The 20860-nt window shown below is 43.2% G+C and overlaps 1 protein-coding gene across 1 annotated transcript in view; it reads left to right on the forward strand.

Moving 5' to 3' along the window:
• Positions 1-20860, forward strand: part of DYNC2H1 (dynein cytoplasmic 2 heavy chain 1) — a 613609-nt gene that overhangs the window by 240877 nt on the left and 351872 nt on the right. Inside the window, exons 55-58 of the mRNA XM_040339316.1 lie at positions 2184-2338; positions 6689-6826; positions 12831-12944; positions 18339-18499. Coding sequence (XP_040195250.1) covers positions 2184-2338; positions 6689-6826; positions 12831-12944; positions 18339-18499 — 568 coding nt within the window. The remainder of the gene's footprint in view (positions 1-2183; positions 2339-6688; positions 6827-12830; positions 12945-18338; positions 18500-20860) is intronic.

The raw sequence follows: 20860 nt of genomic DNA on the forward strand, positions 1-20860 counted from the left end.
CTTAATAAAACTTTATGGAAAAAAAAAAAAAAAAAAAATTTAATCAAATCAAAAATTTCCCCACAAATCGCTATCGCTCAATTCTGCAAATGATTGTAATTTATTATCGCTGTTTTTTTAGCTGGTCTAAAAGCTCTTTTGATATAAACGGACACTTTTTGGTTGCCATGGACAATCTCCAGTTTTCAGACAGAAAGAAAAGTACTTATAATATAAAACTGCATGCAAGACACTGGACAGACCACTAGGGGCAAAGGGGATGTGTATTTATTTGATACAGTACTGTAATCTGTAAGATATATTATACTATACTGTGTTTTTTACTTTTTGAATTTGGCGCCAAAACTCCGTCCCCATGCATCCCAACGCTCGCAGGGAACGGAGCTCGGCACTGTGAATTGAGCGAGACACGGCGGTTACTGCTTTTGCCATGAAAAATTCACCCCGAGCCACACTCGGGAATAACGCTCAGCAGGTTAATAAAATTCTGATTAATATTGGCAGAACATTCATACAGTTTTTGTGCAGCACTAAGTTTATTTGTAAACATTTTGAATAGGGTTTTTTTTTTTTAATGCCAATCATCCTCTTTAAGAATATTAGCCAAATCCAACTTGGTAGGTTTGGGGCTTTTAAACTTCTATTCTGTACTATATTGTACAAATAATCTATTGTGTGTTGCATATAATCTGGTGCTTGTGTATTTATGAATGGACCTCCTAAAACCAAACTGGCAGCCACAAAAGGTGGGGTCCTCTTCTACAGAGTCTTCTGGCTAGACATAATACATTTGGGGAGTACTTTTAATAAACACTTCTGCCAGGCCAGTTTAATTTTCTAAATAAGCTACTATATCTCCCATGTGCAAGCTATTCTCCATGTTCCTTCACTGCACTGTACAGTAGGTGGCCATAATCATGCAGAAACGTTTGTCATGCTTGTAAATCAAAAGTCCCTTCAGATTTTAAAAGGGTTGTTGTCCCTTTTGTCCATTCTACTACCTTATCTAGGTACTCGGTATAGAACCGTACCTTCAGTTCATATATTCTCTAGTACTCCTCTTGTGCTGGGCATTTTCTGAGGGCCTCTTGCCCTCTATACCTTCAGTTCATATATTCTCTAGTACTCCTCTTGTGCTGGGCATTTTCTGAGGGCCTCTTGCCCTCTATTCTCTTACTTAATTATATTGCCCAGCCAGCCTTTTCTCTTCTCTCTTGTACCTATATCCTCATGCCTATAAAACAAATGGTACAGCAAATCTACAGATTTGCATGTGTAGTCTTCACGTATCTATGTGGATAGAAAGGGTTTATGACAATAGCCAAAACACTTGCTAAGAGACCCTCTTTAGTCTCCTGTGGGATTTATTCTGCACCTCTGACCCCGAGGGGTCAACACAGGGAACTGCAGAGGATTTACCTTGCCGACTCTTGGTCCAGCCTGTGAAGGGGGACACAAACACATTCACACACATTACCCAACAAGAAGGAGGGGGGGCATTCTAGGGAACTTCAGTCTCCGAACGAGAAGGACATTGGAAGCAAAACGGAGTCTCTCGTGAATAAATGAGCAATACAGTGAAAGACTTTGTCAATGTATGTGCAGGAATAACATAAGCACTTTGGAAGGACGATTCTTAATTACAGTAAATGATAACACGAATACATGGATCCTAAGGCCCCATGCACACGAGACGCTGCTAAACTCGAGTTCAGAGGCATTTGGGCATTTTTTTCAACTGCCCCTGAACACGTTTAATGTTATCCTATGTGTTCATGCACACGATCACGTTTTTTGGCGTTTCAAAGCAGTTGGGTTTAGGGCCGTTTTTCCAAACCCAAAATTTTGGGTTCAGAAGCTTTCAGCTTTTGCGTTTTAGACGCAAATCGCGGCAAAACGCGGCACAAATAGTTTGATTCTGAGCTTGGGGAGGGTCTACAGTGTTTTGGGGATAAACGCTGACAGCCGCAAATCGCGGTAAAACGCCGCAATTCGCGGCAAAAACAGGTGTTTTAAATGCCGGTTTTTGCCTTTGAAAAGCTGAGATTAGAGGCGTTTGTAATAGCGTCTCGTGTGCATGGGGCCTTAAGAACCTACCTGCTGTCTTAATTAGGAAAATGGTGTTAAAATAAAAGACCTCTTTAATCCATTTAATTGCGATTTTTCCTGTTGTGCTTTCAAAGGTGATACCAACTTTTATAACACTTTTCTGATGATCCACGAGTCTTGCAAAGCACACGGTGCCACCCCAAGACGATACATGACCTTCCTCCAAGTATATGAGGCACTTTTCAACAGCAAAAGGACAGAGCTGACTAAAAAACAAAAACATTTACAGGTACGTAAAAAAAAAAGATTAGGCTTAAAGTGATACTAAAGTCTTGTTTTTTTTTTTAAATAACATACATGCTATACTTGCCTGCAGTGGTTTTGCATAGAGCAGCCTGGGTCCTCCTCTTCTCGGGTCCATCGCCAGCACTTCTGGCCCCTCCCTCCTGCCTAGTGCCCCTACAGCAAGCAGCTTGCTATACGGACACCCGAGCCGAGCCGCTGCACTGTGTGTCAATTCAAGCACGCACCCCTTATTTCTCCTCATTGGCTTATTGACTTTAATTGACAGCAGCGGGAGCCAATGGCACCTGCTGTGTCTCTCAGCCAATTAGAAAAGGGAATACCGGACAGCCGAGTCTCTTGTGCAACATCCCTGGATTGAGATAGGGCTCAGGTAACTAGGGGCTGCTGCACACAATTTGTTTTATCTAATCTATCATTAAGTTAAAAAACCTTCTGCCATTAGAACCACTTGAACTCACTAATACTCGCATTATTAGCACTACTCTGTAGATGGTGACAATACCTGACACTTCATGGTATGGAGGAGCACATGACCACCTCCCTTGGGACATAACTCATGTCTAGTAGTCAATTGCTAGGCTCAAGCACTGCCACGTGACTAGGGAAATAAGCTCACTTCTACCCTGGGTTAGCAACAATAGTCATTATATTTCTGGCTGTGGAGAGTAAGGTGCATATAGGGCGGTAGAGAGAGTGGGGAACCTTTGCAGAGTAACTCTCTGTTTGCCTTGCATGGGAAAGGTGGTGGTGTCTCTTTAAGAAGCAACAATCTTGGTGATCATCTTTGTAAACTGTCTGACCTGGATGCCTGGTAAAATCTAAATGCCCTCTGTTCTACTTTTGCGAATCTTGCTTATTGTGGGTGTAATAAATCTCATGAAATCCAATTGATAGCAATACCATCTTGGTAACATGGCAGCCTCATTGGATTTCTTGATTGACGTAAAGTGAACCTGTGCTTTGCCCCACTTACATTCATTCACTGTCTCTTCGCTGTCCCACCACACTGTTGTGGCCATAGGAGCTAAGAATGAATACCTGGTACCTCTGAGTATTGTTGCATGAATAACTCGCTCTCCTGAGGGCCAATGTACACCAGTACTTCAGTACCTGCATTTTATTGTTTTGTGGCAGCTCATTAAATTACGTCCAGCCCTATTCACGGACGACTTACGCAAACAACGTAAAATTTTCAAATTTCGACGCGGGAACGACGGCCACACTTAACATTACTAGTCCAGCTATTTGATGGAATAACTTTACGCCTAAAAATGCCTTACGTAAACGGCGTATCTTTACTGTCCACTAAACGATTTATTGATCATTACATGATGGCACTATCATTTGCTCTCACGGCCGAATGTCCATTTTTCAAAAATAGGTTCGGCGCCGATTGTATTGCCAGCATTAGAGTAAAGGCCCCTACACACAATCAGATTTTCCAACGGGAATTGTGTGATGACAGGCTGTTGTTGGAAAATCCGGCCGTTTGTATGCTCCATCTGACAATTGTTGTCAGATTCTCCGACAACAAATGTTGGATAGCACGCTTTAAAATTTTGTCGGATTATCCGATCGTGTGTACAGAAGTGCTAACCATAGTGCAATGCTAACCATAACACAACATTAGCAGAAGTTTCCCAAAGGGTGGCGCTAAAGAGTTGAAAAAACACGTAGTCTTGTGTTTGTGGCCCGACAATTCCGTTTGTATGCAATACAAGTTCGCGGCTAACGCCCTTCAGACAAAAGTCCTACGCTTTGTCCTTGGAAAATCCGATCATGTGTACCAGGCTTTAGACTCTTGCTGTAACCTACATGTGCAAATCACAGGTTCAGTATCAGTATGCAAATATAGATGGCACAAAGGGTAGGCAAAGACTGAATCCACATGGTAAAGCTGGTAGAGATCAAACCAACAGTGGTGATGAATCCTAATCATAAGCAGACTCAAAAGGCAGCTCCTGGGAGATATGAAGAAATCTTTGGAGCAAAAACAAAACAGAGAGTGCCACGCTAGATGCATCATGACAACTAATTAAAGTTTAATAAACTTTGTTTAGTTGCGATGCTGCACCTAGAGTGGTGCTCTCTGTTTTTTTTTGTTTTTTAGTATCGAATGCTGTGCAGTAATCTCCAACAAAACAAGTGAGTTTCTTTTCCCCTATTAAACAACATTTTAATGGAACACTGGCTTATTTCATTGCATTTAACCACTACAGCCTGCAGCCTCTGTTACAGTCTTTGTTATTATTATTATACAGGATTTATATAGTGGCAACACTATACGCAGCGTTTTACAATATAAATAGGAGACAATACAGGTATAATACAATAAGATACAAGAGGATGAAGAGGGCCCTGCTCAGAGCTTACAATCTAATAGGGTGGGTCAGGTGGTACAAAAGATTGTAACTGTGGGGAATGAGCAGATGGAAGTGGTAAAAGATTAGTTGGAGACGTGATAGTCTTCCCTGAAGAGATGATTTTTCAGGGATTGCCTGAAGGTAGAATCAGTAGGAGATGGCTGGACAGGTTGAGGTAGCGAGTTCCAGAGGATGGGAAAGGCTCTGGAGAAATCCTGGAGATGAGCATGGGAGGAGGAGACGAGAGAGCTTGAGAGTAGGAGGTCTTGAGAAGAGGGGAGAGGACGGCTTGGGTGATAACTGGAAACAAGATTGGTGATGTAGTTTGGATCAGAGTTGTGAATAGCTTTGTATGTTGTGGTTAGTATTTTGAATTTAATTCGCTGGGTGATTGGGAGCCAGTGTAGGGATTGGCGGAGAGGGGTGGTAGACACTGAACGGTTGGTAAGGTGGATAAGTCTGGCAGCAGCATTCATGATAGACTGAAGAGGGGATAGCCTATGGAGAGGCAGACTAATGAGAAGGGAGTTTCAGTAGTCAAGGGGAGAGATAACAAGGGAGTGAATGAGGAGCTTGGTGGTTTCATTTGTTAAAAAGGGGGGAATTTTAGAGATGTTACGGATATTCAACACTTGTGGAATTTTCAGACACCTGTATGCACCCCATAGTTCCTGACCCCTATGTCATGAGTCTCAGTCTTGTAGTGACATAGGGGTTGGAGGCTGGAACCATGGTGGGGGTGGGCATGGACATCCAACATTCCTGGTAGTGTTGATTGCCAAAGACACTGGGCCGGATTCAGAAAGAGATACGACGGCGTATCTCCTGATACGCCGTTGTATCTCTGAGTTCCGACGGTCGTATCTATGCGCCTGATTCATAGAATCAGGTTACGCATAGATATCCCTAAGATCCGACAGGTGTAAGTGACTTACACCGTCGGATCTTAGGCTGCAATTCCAGGCCGGCCGCTAGGTGGCGCTTCCGTATTATTACGTGAGGAATATGCAAATGAGGAGTTACGCCGATTCAGAAACGAACGACCGCCCGGCGCTTTTTTTTTTATGCCGTTTGTGTTCGGCTTTTTCCGGCGTATAGTTAACCCTGCTATATGAGGTGTAGCCGAGTTTTGAATTTTTTACGTCGTTTGCGTAAGTCATTCGCGAATACGGATGGACGAAAGCAATGACGTTTTGCGGCGGATTTTCGAGCATGCGCACTGGGATGTTTTCAAGTACGGTGCATGCGACGTTAAAAAAAAAAAACATCAAATACGCGGGGTCGAGCATAATTTAAATAAAACACGCCCCCTACATCCCCATTTGAATTGCGCGGGCTTACGCCGCAACACATACATTACGCCGCCGTAACTAAGGGCGCAAGTTCTTTCTGAAAAAATAACTCGCGCCCAAAGTTAGAGCGGCGTAACGTATCGGAGATACGTTACGCCGGCCGGACAGATACGCGATGGATCTGAATCCGGCCCACTGATGCTGGCTACAGAACTAGAACAGGTCTCTTCACCACTTAACCACAGTAAGTTAGGTCCTTTGTAACATTCACACATTAAAATGCCAGAGTATGACGACATTTGAGTTGTTTCCCCGGGTTCTCAGTCATAGACATTCATTTTGACAGTTGAATTATCAATGTTAAACAGACCAAATTTTAATTGCAGAATGTTATTTTTTATTATTATTATAAAGCCAACATAATTGGGTAATTTAAGATAGCAAATTAATTAGAAGAGCCAAGTTCTCATCACATATACTGGTTATCAGATTGTTGAACTGATACAGGAATGAGGAGGTGGAGAATATCTGCCAGGACCCTTATTATGTTGGGGCTGACAATGAATGTCTGGATACATCTGGGTCTTACATCTTCTTCTGAATCTCTCATTGTTGCCCATTGAAGAGGAACTGCCAATACATTATTCTGTTTTTCTAATCTGATGCTTTGTTGTGTAGGCTGGTGTATCAAAGCTGAATGAAGCCAAGTCTCTGGTAGATGAGCTGAAGAGTAAAGCTGGAGAACAAAGCTTATTGTTGAAAAGCAAACAGGCTGAGGCTGACTCTGCGCTCCAGGAGATCACCACATCTATGCAGGTAATGATGGAATATGTAATCTGCAGACCATAGTTCTGGATGAATATGAATGATAGAGTAGAAATAAAGGGCTAGATTCAGAAAGAATTTACTCCGGCGTATCTATTGATATGCCGCGTAAATTCACAGCTGCGCCGGCGTATCTTTCTGTATTCATAAAGCAAGATACGCCGAAATTAGGCTAAGATCCGACTGGCGTAAGTATCTTACGCCGTCGTATCTTAGGGTGCATATTTGCGCTGGCCGCTAGGTGGCGCTGCCATCGATTTCAGCATAGAATATGCAAATGAGCTGGATACGCCGATTCAGAAACGTATGTGCGCCCGGCGGATTTTTTTACGTCGTTTGCGTAAGGCTTTTTCCGGCGTAACATTACTCCTGCTATATGAGGCATAGCCAATGTTAAGTATGTTCGTCGTTCCCGCGTCAAATTTTGAAAATTTTACGTCGTTTGCGTAAGTCGTTCGCGAATAGGGCTTTGCGTAAATTGCGTTCACGTCGAAAGCATTGACTATTTGCGACGTGATTAGGAGCATGCGCACTGGGATACGTTCACGGCCCGCGCATGCGCCGTTCGTGAGAAACTTCATTTACGTTGGGTCATGTTTTATTTACATAAAACACGCCCACCTCTTGACAATTTGATTTTGGCGCGCTTACGCCGACAGATGTACGCTACGCCGCCGTAACTTAGGGCGCAGGTTCTTTGTGAATCCAGCCCCAGCCTCACTAAGTTACGGCGGCGTAGCTGAGATACGCTACGCCCGCACAAACTTACGGCTGGCTTTCTGAATCTAGCCCAAAGTATAGTAAAATCTTGGATTGCGAGCATAATTTGTTCCAGAAAGCACTTGTATATCAAAGCAAATTTCCCCATAAGAAATAATGGAAACTCAAATGATTCATTCCACAACCATTTATTCATAGGTCCTTCAGTTTATAGTCCATATAAAAATATTATAGCAATGTGATTTGGTTGTGTAACCATAAAATGTCCATCTGCAAATGGAAGCTTCCCCAAGGGGATTAGAAGCAAATCCAGCAGGAACTACAGAGTATAAAAGAGAAGAGAGGCGCCTCTAAGTGTAGCAATATGGTTACATTTAATGAAGGTACAACATTTAGCAACTCACATGGTTGATGATTAAAGGAGGCACATCTAAGTATGCAGGCATCTGGGGTAAAGCTGTCCACGTAGACCATACTCCTCACCGCCATCGACGTCGTCCGTTCCACTCTGCACTCCACAAGCGCTTCAAGCATCGCTTTCAGATCGCTCTACTGCAGGGTAGTCTTCCCGATCACGATTGCAGACCGACAGCGGTGAGATCTGGCGGTGCGAAGAAATCTAGTGAGCTAGTAACTTTCTGTGCTCTTTGCTTTTGCTGACTCTTGGCACTCTTCCCAGTTCTGTTTGTGAGCTACAGAGCACCTTACACTATGATATGGAAAAACTGGATCTTGTAGACCACTGTCTGTTGTGGTGAAAAATATAATTCAAGTTCATTGAGTATGTACTAGATTGTTTACATTTCAGTTACAGTATATTCTTATACCATTTTGATAATTTATTCAAACAGCCTGATTAACATTTGACATATCCTTCACTAATATGGACGAAACCTGCTCATGTAACCCTCTAGACATCCAACATCCAGAAGACATGCTCATATTTGAGCTATAATACTTTGTTGGGTACAAAACAATTTTAAGCTGGCTATACATGTTTTTTATTTTCATGTAGCCTCTCTGATGTCGGAATACACTGATCAGTGGCTGCAGCTGCTGTTTGATAAAAGTGTTCCAGCGTGGCCGTTCATCAGAAGTTGATCTAATGATTGACTTTTGTTGAAACAGAAAAAGACACACACAACAGAATTCAGCTGGTCTCTACTGAACTAGGCAGATTTTCGATCAGTGTGTACCCACATTTAGAGTTTCCTATGCAGTGGCGGCTGGTGGTATATTTTGGGGGGGATGGCTGCAACATTGCACCTACAGTAAGCACCCCCCCCCCCCCCCCGGGTCAGGTCTCCAGAGCACCCCACCTCCCCCACAGGCATCTTACCCCCAGGCTTTGCTTCCCTCTGGGTGGCGACTTCTTCCCCTGCAGCCTCCTACTCTTTCCTCGTGGTCCGCTTGTCATTTTGGCCAATTGTGAAATGGGTCTCACACTGAATCTCTTGTCTGCTTCCCGATTGGCGGGAGGAGATTTAATGTGAAAGCCTGACTGAAGCCATGTCCAAAATTAGCCGAAATGGAGAGGGAAAGGTGTTCTGCATTTCTGTCCTAGGTTTGCAACGCTGCTCCTCTATAGATTCTGCACAGCAAGTTAGCATTGTCACCCTTAGAAAGTGTGTTAGGATTAGGGTACTAGTATCGGTATCGGGACCGATTCCGAGTTTTTTCGGCGGTACTCAGACGCCGATACCCCGCCCCGATACACAAATAGAATACTTGCCGCCGAATGTTCCCGGCGTATTACACAGTCGGCGGCAGCGGGGATGCAGGTAAGCGTGACATGGCTGGATGGGGGGAGACGCTGGCTGTATGGGGGGAGACGCTGGCTGTATGGGGGGAGACGCTGGCTGTATGGGGGGAGACGCTGGCTGTATGGGGGGAGACGCTGGCTGTATGGGGGGAGACGCTGGCTGTATGGGGGGAGACGCTGGCTGGATGGGGGGAGACGCTGGCTGTATGTATGGGGGGAGACGCTGGCTGCATGGGGGGTGACGCTGGCTGCATGGGGGGTGACGCTGGCTGCATGGGGGGTGACGCTGGCTGCATGGGGGGTGACGCTGGCTGCATGGGGGGTGACGCTGGCTGCATGGGGGGTGACGCTGGCTGCATGGGGGAATACATTGCTGGATGGGGGGAGACGCTGGCTGGATGGGGGGTGACGCTGGCTGGATGGGGGGTGACGCTGGCTGGATGGGGGGTGACGCTGGCTGGATGGGGGGTGACAATGGTTGCATGGGGGGTGACAATGGCTGGGGGAATACATTGCTGGATGGGGGGTGACAATGGCTGCATGGGGGGAGACATTGCTGCATGGGGGGAGACAATGGCTGGATGGGGGAGACAATGGCTGCATGGGGGGTGACAATGGCTGGGGGAATACATTGCTGGATGGGGGGTGACAATGGCTGGATGGGGGGATACATTGCTGCATGGGGGGAGACAATGGCTGGTTGGGGGGAGACGCTGGCTGGTTGGGGGGAGACGCTGGCTGGATGGGGGGAGACGCTGGCTGGATGGGGGGTGACACTGGCTGGATGGGGGGTGACGCTGGCTGGATGGGGGGTGACGCTGGCTGGATGGGGGGTGACGCTGGCTGGATGGGGGGTGACGCTGGCTGGATGGGGGGGTGACGCTGGCTGGATGGGGGGGTGACGCTGGCTGGATGGGGGGGGTGACGCTGGCTGGATGGGGGGTGACGCTGGCTGGGGGAATACATTGCTGGATGGGGGGTGACAATGGCTGGATGGGGGGTGACAATGGCTGCATGGGGGGGTGACAATGGCTGCATGGGGGGAGACAATGGCTGGATGGGGGGATACATGGCTGCATCTGTGGGGGGACATCGCTGCATTTGGGGACACATTTTAAAAAAAGTATCGGTATTCGGTATCGGCGACTACTTGAAAAAAAGTATCGGTACTTGTACTCAGTCCTAAAAAAGTGGTATCGGGACAACCCTAGTTAGGATCACTGGTGAAAGTAAAGATAAAAGAAAAGCTTGGAAAAATAAAAATAATGCAGCCATCACATCTAAGGACTGGTAAACTTTGGTATCATCTTAGTTAGCCACTTTAGGTTTCATGCTTTTTGCTGTAAATAGTTGTATACATTATACTATACATAGATGCGCTCTGTTGAAAGTAGAATTTAAAGTGGACCTTTAGTAATTTTTTCAACTTTTGCATCTATTAAATATTCTGCCCTTGTTGTTGTTTTAACTTTTAAGGCCCATAAACACAATCGGACTTTACGGCAACAACGGTCCGACGGAAGTGTTTTATCGGACAATCCGACCCTCTGTATGCACCATCAGACAATTGTTGTCCAGAATTTCCACGGACAAATGTTCGCTGTGCATGCTCTCAAACTTTCCAACAACAAATGTGTTTCATCGGATCATCTGATCGTTTTCACACAAGTCCATCGGACTAAAATCCAAAGTACAAACACTCTTGGTCAAAACCAATGCTAAACATCAGACAACAATAGCAGAAGTTGCCCAAAGGGTGGCGGCAAAGAGCTGAAAAACCACGTGATTTAGTGAATGTTGGCTGAAAATGTTCTGCCGTCTGTATGCAGAACAAGTTCACGGCCAACGCCCTTCGGACCAAAATCCACGGAAAAGTCAGATGGAAGTCCGATCGTGTGTATGAGGCTTAAGCCTCAGTTGTTCTAAGTTTGCTCCATGCACAGCTGTAGTTCACTAGACCAGTGGTAGGGCTACTTCTGCTAGGTTCAGAGGATATTGATTTGTTTGGTTACTCGGGGTAAACTTAGGAAAAAAGAAAACCTGCGCCAACTCAGGTGAGCCAGCTATGATACTGGGAGAGAATTTTCAATATAGATGAACATGAAATTCGAATATTGAAAAATTAAAAACGTGAATTATAGGAATAGATAAAAATGAAGTCCAAAATGAGTGTCCTGATGGGTGTCAAACACAGGGTATGCATCAGGAAACCTTTCAGCTGAATTCTTAATCACACCACCGTGACAGGTAATACAAATCAGTGAAGCCACCACCACATGAATAGCCTCTTACCAGATTGCTAAGAGGAATTAGCCTTAAGCAAGATACACCGCTCTGTGTTGGTACCAGATCCGGAGAAATCCTGATCACAATCATCCAAGGAACAAAACCTCCAGGGGAGAAGAGCCAGCTATCCGGCGAATCCAATCCTCCACAAAGGAGAGTGGCAGCCCTTCCACTCGGAAATCGTATGGTTCCCCAGAATAGAAACAGACTCTTTGCTCTCACAGACCAACACTATCTGTGTGCTCTGCCCTGGAACACACAGATAGTAGATAATAGGTGGCTTCACTGATTTGTATTACCTGTCACGGTGGTGTGATTAAGAATTCAGCTGAAAGGTTTCCTGCTGCATATCCTGTTTTTGACACCCATCAGGACACTCATTTTGGACTTACTAATTTTTATCTATTCCTATGATTTACTTTTTTAATTTTTCAATATTCGAATTTCATGTTCATCTATATTGAAAATTCTCTCCCAGAATCATAGCTGGCTCACCTGAGTTGGCGCAGTTTTTCTTTTTTCCTATGTTATTTATGTGTATATGCACTGTCTATTGCTGCCTTCGGTTTTAATGCACCAATTTTCATTTATTTATTCATTTATTATTTTTGGTTAGCGCAAATTTCTTTGTTTTTACTCGGGGTAAACTATATGTACAAGTCTGAAATTTTACTAAACAAAAATTACAATAGCTTTTTTTTATTGTTTAGAAAGTACTGACACCAGTTTAGAAGGTGTAGATGAAAAAGGCGCACACTTGTAGGCGTCACTACAGTTTAGCATTGCTTTGTTATGCAATATTCTGGTATTTCAGGAACACCATTTAGAAAGTTGGGAGCATGAGAGAAGCTTTTGATAGCACCAATCATTGCTGGTTTATTTTAGTCTGAAACCTGATTGGTTTATGGGCAACAGCTTCGGTTTTCATTACACAGCCCAACTGGAGGCATCCATTGTTTATTATTATGCCCCTGCCAATGCAGTATTAATTAGAAACATCACAAAGTCATAAGCCATGAGATAATAGGGAATAATCTTTTAACAAATGCCTGTGAATGTAACTACAAATGTTCTGTCAGATGAGTTTATTTCTCAAACAGCTCATGTGTTGAGGCAATGGCATGCCTGGCAGCAAGACGATTCAGAAAAACAGTCATGGCAGACATCTGCTCTTGGTGCGCTTGTTGTGAGTGAAGTACTGAACAATATGCTCTTTTTATCTTCCAGAACGCCAGCGATCAAAAAAATGAAATGGAGAAAATAAAACATAAAATAGCAGAGGAGTCTGCCAAGATTGGGGAGAGACAAAGACAAATTGATGATGAACTAAAAGACGTTCAGGTAACAAAACAGAATCTAACTTATGAAGAAATAAAATACACAGAAAGATTTTTGCCTCTACACTGCCAAGCAGACTCATCCAGTTTCCGTCGTCTCTTCTCTATCTTTAACTCTCTACTTCTTCCTCCACAGCCACCACCCACTAACTCACTCACTGCCCAGGACATCACCAATTACTTCAAAAATAAAATTGATTCAATTTGTGATGAAATCTCCACTCTACGTACTCCACCTCCCCCCACTTAACACCCCATGTCCACTCAACACTCCCCTTATTCAGCCCTGCTACTATACATGAGGTTGCCAAACTTATTTCCAACGTGCCCTGGACCCAGTTCCCTCTCAAATACTGGGGTCACCCTCTGACTTTATCTTACACTCTCTAACACATCTTCAATCTCTCCCTCTCTTCTGGTATCTTCCCCAAATCTCTAAAATATGCACTAGTCATCCCCTTACTTAAAAAAGCCTTCCTTGAACACCACCAATCTTAACAACCTACGCTCCATCTAATTGCTCCCCTTTTCCTCCAAACTCCTTGAACGCCTGCTCTACAACCAACTGAGTGACCACCTCATTAAGATTAACCTTCTTGATCCCCTTCCGTCTGGATTTTCCCCTCAACACTCCACAGAAACTGCTCTCCTAAAACTCACAAACAACTTACTAACAGCAAAAACCAATGGACACTGTTCTCTACTCCTACTTCTGGACATTTCGGCTGTTTTTGATATGGTCGATCACCCCCTGCTTCTCAAAAAACTTTACTCCTGTATTCACTGTGACTTCTTTGTTGGCTCTCATCTTACCTAGGCCACGCACCTTCAGTGTCACGTACAATTGTACTTCCTCCTCTCCTCTTTCTTTCCCTGTCGGGGTCCCCCAAGGTTTCTGTTCTTGGAATTCTCCTATTCTCAGTCTACTCATCCCCCCTGGGTCAGCCTCCCATGGTTTTCAATATCATTTCTACGCTGACAACACCCAAATCTGTCTCTCTACCCCTCAGCTCACTCTATCAGTCTCCTCACACATCTCTAATTTACTAACAGACATATCAGCCCGGATATCACACCACTTCCTCAAACTCAACCTGTCCAAAACCAAGCTCATAAAATTTCCTCTCCCATGTGCCCCTTCCCTGGACTTCTCTGTCAAGATCAACCATCAACCATCGACCCGATCCCCGCAAGGCAAGGTGCTAGGTGTTATCCTGGACTCTGAACTCTTCTTTCTGCCCCACATCCAATTACTTTCCAAAGCTTGCCACCTCAATATCTCCAAAATACGCCTCCTTCCTAACCAATGACACCACAAAACTTCTAATTCACTCCCTGGTCATCTCCCGCCTCGACTATTGCAACTCCCTTTTCATTGGTTTACTTTTAAATTGGCTATCCCCCCTTTGTGCCGTCATGAATGATGCTGCCAGACTTATCCACCTTACAAACTGCTCAGTGTCTGCTTACCCCTCTCTGCCAATCCCTCCATTGGCTGCCACTCACCCAACTAATTAAATTCAAGATAATAACAATAACTTACAAAGCCATCCACAACTCTGCCTCCAGCTACATCACTAACCTGGTCTCAAAGTACCAACCTAATTGTTCTCTAAATTCCTCCCAAGACCTTCTGCTCTCTAGCTCCCTTGTCATCTCCTCCCATGCTCACTTTCAGGACTTCTCAAAAGCCTCTCCCATCCTTTGGAATTCCCTACCCCAATCTGTCTGACTATCTCCTGCTCTATCCACTTTTAGGCGATCCCTAGAAAACTTTTCTCTTCAGAGAAGCCTATCCTGCTTCCACCTAACAACTGTACTTTTATTTTTTCCATCAGATCACCCCCCACAGTTATTACCGTTTGTATCACTTGACCCTCCCATTTAGATTGTAAGCTCTAACGTGCAGGGCCCTCTGATTGTAAATGTATTGTATTGTTTGCCCTCACATTGTAAAATGCTTGCCAAACTGTTGGGGCTATATCAATCCCGTATAATAATAATAATAATAATAATAATAATAATAATAATAATAATAATTTATGTGAGTTATGCACATTTTTTTTTTTTCAGAATTTTTGTGATGATTTTATCTGTGGTCAGGAGGCAGTAGGCTATGTTTGGCTAAGGCTGATTTTATCCTTGGCAATATTCAATTAGTTCTAGGACATCCAGAAAGTACAGTATATGGCCTTATTTAAAAATGTATTTAGATTTACCAAAACCATATAATATGAGGTCAAACCTAAACACTTTCAACTTGTATGCAATCAGGCAGGCCCTCGTACTACATAGTTGGTAAATCTAAAGGAAATTGAACAACAAAAATTGTATAACATGTATCTAGCTTAACTGACATTTGCCTGGCCATGCAATGCTGTACCCAAATACAGTTTATGTTGTTTTTTCCCCACAAACAGAGCTTCCCTTTGGTGGTATTTGATCACCACTTGATAACCACTCGATTACCATAATTTTTTTTTGTAAATCAAATTTCTTCATACATTTAAGCCAATATGTATTCTGCTACATGTCTTTGGTAAAAAAAAATCCCAATAAGTGTATTGATTGGTTTGTACACAACCTATAGCGTCTACAAACTATGTAATAAATACTGGAATATTTGTTTATTTTTATACTAGTAATATCGACGATCAGTGACTTGTAGCGGGACTGCAATATTGTGGCGGACATTCTGACACTTTTGACACTTTTTGGGGACCAGTGACACCAATACAGGGATCAGCGCTAAAAATATGCAATGTAACTGTACTAATGACAATGGCTGGGAAGGAGATAACATCTAGGGCAGTCAAAGGGTTAAATGTGTGTTTTTGTGCTGTTTTTACTAAGGGAAGTGATGGATTTTGAAAGAAAATCCCTCACTCCCCCCCCCCCCGTCTGAATGGAACTCTACCCTGTTTACATAGGCAGCGCTCTGTCCAGCCTCTCTTCCAGACGGCCGGCGGGTGTCGTCGGACATCATTCGCCGACACACGCTGATCGGCTTCTGCTGTGACCAGGGTGGATTTGATTTAAATCACGATTTAAATCACTAGTAAAAAGGCTTGATTTATGTCAACTTGATTTAAATCAAAATTTTTAAAGAGCAACTGTCATCTCTGTCCCACAGCGGCTCCTCCTCTGACCCGCTGTTGAATCACGGACAGTCCCATTCACTTCAATGGGACGGCTGGTAATGCGGCAGTGACACAACAAGGTGAGGGACTTGGCAGCAGCAGGCACGTGGATTGCCCACTAACAGGCGCTGCCATGATGGTAGTTAGAATCTTTAATATTTGCAAACAAAATTAATGTTTCCTATTTAGAATAATAAGCTGTCAGGTTAGCAATATCAGAACCGATTCAATCATACAGTTTTTAGTGTACATAGATTTGCAAAACAATGAGAATATTCCTGAACTTTGTTTTATCCCATGGTTACTGTGAAATTGTGTGAAGGCTTCAATGCAGTACATGCTATCTCAGCTTGCAGAGCTTGGATTCATTAAATAAGTTTACCAAAAATGTAACTATTACAGAATACACAGCCTCATGCTACATAACTAAGCTCCATTTCATGCTGAATAAACTAAATTATTAATGTATCGTAATTTAAAAAACGATCTTATTAAAGCGTCTTATCTTATTAAAATAAATTTGATAAAAATCCCAAAAATCTATTTAAATCAAAAAATCTGATTTAACCACTTGCCGCCCGCCAATGACAGATTGACGTCGGCAAGGTGGTTGTAGAATCCTGACTGGACGTCATATGACGTCCTCAGGATTCTGAGCCGCTGTGCGCCCCCGGGGACGCGCATCGCGGCGATCGTTGTTGCAGGGTGTCAGTCTGACACCCCGCAACACCGATCTCGGTAAAGAGTCTCTCACGGAGACTCTTTACCACGTGATCAGCCGTGTCCAACCACGGCTGATCACGATGTAAACAGGAAGAGCCGTTGATGGCTCTTCCTCACTCGCCTCTGACAGACGCGAGTAGAGGAGAGCTGATCGGCGGCTCTCCTGACAGGGGGGGTTTGCGCTGCTTGTTTATCACCACACTGGACCACCAGGGAAGCCCACCCTGGACCAGGGAAGGGCAAAAATAAAAAGGAGCAAAAAAAAAAGGGGCAAAAAAAAAAAATGGGTAAATCAGTGCCGCCCCACAGTGTCCATCAGTGCCACCCCACAGTGCCCATCTGTGCCACCCATAAGTATCCATCAGTGCCGCCCATGAGTGCCCAATCTGTGCCGCCTATGAGTGCTCAGTGCCGCCCATGAGTGCCTATCAGTGCCGCCCATGAGTGCCTATCAGTGCCGCCTATGTGTGCCCATCAGTGCCGCCTATGTGTGCCCATCAGTGCCGCCTATGTGTGCCCATCAGTGCCGCCTATGTGTGCCCATCAGTGCCGCATACCAGCGCCGCCAATCAGTGCCACCTCATCTGTGCCCGTCAGTATTACCTCATCGATGTCCATCAGTGCCATCTCATCGGTGCCCATCAGTGCCGCCATATCAGTGCCCGTAATTGAAAGAGAAAACTTACTTATTTACAAAAAAATTAACAGAAAAAGATAAAAACTTATTTTTTTTTTCAAAATGTTCAGTCTTTTTTTAGTTGTTGCGCAAAAATAAATAAATCGTAGAGGTGATCAAATACCACCAAAAGAAAGCTCTATTTGTGGGGAACAAAGGACGCCAATTTTGTTTGGGTACAGTGTAGCATGACCGCGCAATTGCCATTCAAAGTGCGACAGTGCTGAAAGCTGAAAATTGGCTTGGGCGGGAAGGTGCGCAAGTGCCCTGTATGGAAGTGGTTAAATAATAAAAAAAAAAAGTTTTTTTTTTGTTTAATCATTGTTTTATATCCATCCTGGAGGTGGATTTGCCAAATCACACACACATATATATATATATATATATATATATATATATATATATATATATATATATATATATATATATATATATATATATATATATATATATATATATATATATTATATATATATATATATATATATATATATAATACGTGATACTGCACAGAACAGCTGCCCTGTAGCAGTAAATCTGCTATAGGGTGGTTGTTAAGGGGTTATTATTTGTTCCATTTCATGATTGTTACTGACATTTTTTTTCCCTATAGAGCAGGTCAGTGTTAAATCTGCTCTGGGTGTCATTTATGCTAGATACACTATACTTATTATTTTATGTATTAATATTTACAACTTGCTGACCACGCAAATGTGCTGAAAGCCAGAGAGCAATAATTTAGCAGGGGTTCCCTGAGACATGAAAATGATTACAAGGGTTCCTCTGTATTAAAAAGGTTGAAAAGGGCCGAGACTGTTCATACAAGCTGACATCGTGAATGTTTTTTTTTTTTTTACAGCCTCTGATTGAGGAAGCAAAGCAGGCAGTCGGGAACATTAAGTCGGAGTCTTTGTCTGAGATTCGTTCCTTACGTATGCCACCTGACGTTATCAGGGACATTCTCGAAGGTGTGCTAAGACTCATGGGCATTTTTGATACTTCTTGGTTTAGCATGAAAAGGTAATGTACACATTCTTTACAAACAAATGTATTACAACTTTTTTAGTTATTAACATCAGTCAAAAAGGCATTGTATTTTTTTTTGTACATTTAGGCTCCATGCACGCTAGCGTTTTTTTTAAGATAAAAACCGCTGGTAGTAGCTTTTTGTAGTAGCGTTTTAGGAGTGTTTAAGAGCGTTTAGGGGCAGTGGTGTTTTATTAACGTTTCTGCAGTAAGGCTCCATGCACACTAGCGTTTTTTAACCACTTCCAGACCTTAGGTGTTTTTCAGATTTGGTGTTTGCAAGACTAAAACATTTTTTTCTGCTAGAAAATTACTTAAAACACCCAAACATTATATATATATATTTTTCTAACACCCTAGAGAATAAAATAGTGGTCATTGCAATACTTTTTGTCACACCGTATTTGCGCAGCGGTCTTACAAGCGCACTTTTTTTGGAAAAATTCACTTTTTTTAATTAAAAAATAAGACAACAATAAATTTGGCCCAATTGTTTTATATATTGTGAAAGATAATGTTACGCCGAGTCAAATGATACCCAACATGTCACGCTTAAAAATTGCGCCCGCTCGTGGCATGGCGTCAAACTTTTACCCTTAAAAATCTCGATAGGCGACGTTTAAAAAATTCTATAGGTTGCATTTTTTGAGCTACAGAGTAGGTCTAGGGCTAGAATTATTGCTCTCGCTCTAACGATCGCGGCGATACCTCACTTGTGTGATTTGAACACCGTTTTCATATGCAGGCGCTACTCGCGTATGCGTTCGCTTCTGCGAGCGAGCTCGTCGGGACAGGGCGCTTTAAACATTTTTTTTTGTTTTCTTATTTATTTTTATTTATTTTATTACTTTTTGCACTGAAAAAAAAAAAATTGGATCACTTTTATTCCTATTATAAGGAATGTAAACATCCCTTGTAATAGAAAAAAGCATGACAGGTCCTCTTAAATATGAGATCTGGGGTCAAAAAGACCTCAGATCTCATAATTAGACTAAAATGCAAGAAAAAAAAAATTGAAACTGTCATTTTTTAAAATGACAAAAAAAAATAATGTTTCTTTAAGCGGCTGGGCGGGACTAATGTTTTGACGTCACTTCCGCCCAGCAGAGCTATGGGGACGGGTGAAGGAGATTTTTCCTTCAAACGCGTCCCCAGTCAGCAGCCGAGCGCACCCGATCTCCTCCGCTGCTACCGACGGCTCCGGTAAGCGGCGGAGGGCACGGGAGAGCGGTGGGAGGGGGGGGGGGGCCCTCTCCCGCCACCGATAACGGCGATCTCCTGGCGAATCCGCCGCGAAGACCACCATTATCGTGTACAGGACCGCTCACACTAAAGATGGATACCTTGGTTGTGGCAGCAGCTGCTGCCGTTACCGAGATATCCATCTTTAAAAAGAGGACGTATATATGCGTACAGCGGTCTGGAAGTGGTTAAGCTCTTGAGGCTGTCATTAGGCTATTAGCGTGTTTTTTAAATTCAGTGTCTAGTAGCAGAAAAAAACATGTTTTTTTGTAGTTTCCTGGAGCATTTTTCCAGCAGAAACGCACCTAAACTCTACTAATAGCGTCTTTTATTTTACTGCAAAACGCCAATAAAATGCTAATGCTCTTAACCACTTCAATACTGGGCACTTTCACCCCTTAACTTCCCGGACCAATTTTCGCTTTCATCGCTCTCGCATTTTCAATGAGAGTTGTGCGGTCATGCTACGCTGTACCCAAATTTAACTTTTATAATTTTGTTCATACAAATAGAGCTTTCTTTTGGTGGTATTTATTCACGACTTTAAATTTTTTGCAATATAAGCAGAAAAAGAGCGGAAATTTGGAAAAAAAAAAGATGTTCTTCTTTCTATTTGAAATAAATTCCAATAATATCAAATGTTGTCATAAATTTAGGCCAAATGTTATTCTGCTACATGTTTTTGGTAAAAAATAATCCCGTTTAGTGTATAATTGGTTTGTGTGATCACGGACAGATGTACTCAGATGATCATGTTTTATATACAGATGTGCGCAGGTGATCACGGACATATGTGTGCAGATAATCATTGGAACATATGATTTTACTGTTACATATGTGGGGGACAGGTGTTTTTACTGAGTGGGGACGTGTATGTGTGTGGGGACGTGTGTGTGTGTGGACACTATTTCGGGGACTTGTGTGCTTACATTGTGTGGGGGCATGTTTGGGGACACTAGGCTGGTGATCAGTGTGTAAAAAGTTGTAAAAAACAGCTCATACACACCGATCACCAGCCGGCTGGAGAGATCCGCTCTCCTCTCCTCACTGACAACTTCTGTGTGAGGAGAGCCGATCGCCTAGCAACTGGCTCTCTATTTACATCACATGACA

Source organism: Rana temporaria, chromosome 2, assembly GCF_905171775.1.
Source record: "Rana temporaria chromosome 2, aRanTem1.1, whole genome shotgun sequence".
Classification (NCBI taxonomy): Eukaryota; Metazoa; Chordata; class Amphibia; order Anura; family Ranidae; genus Rana; species Rana temporaria.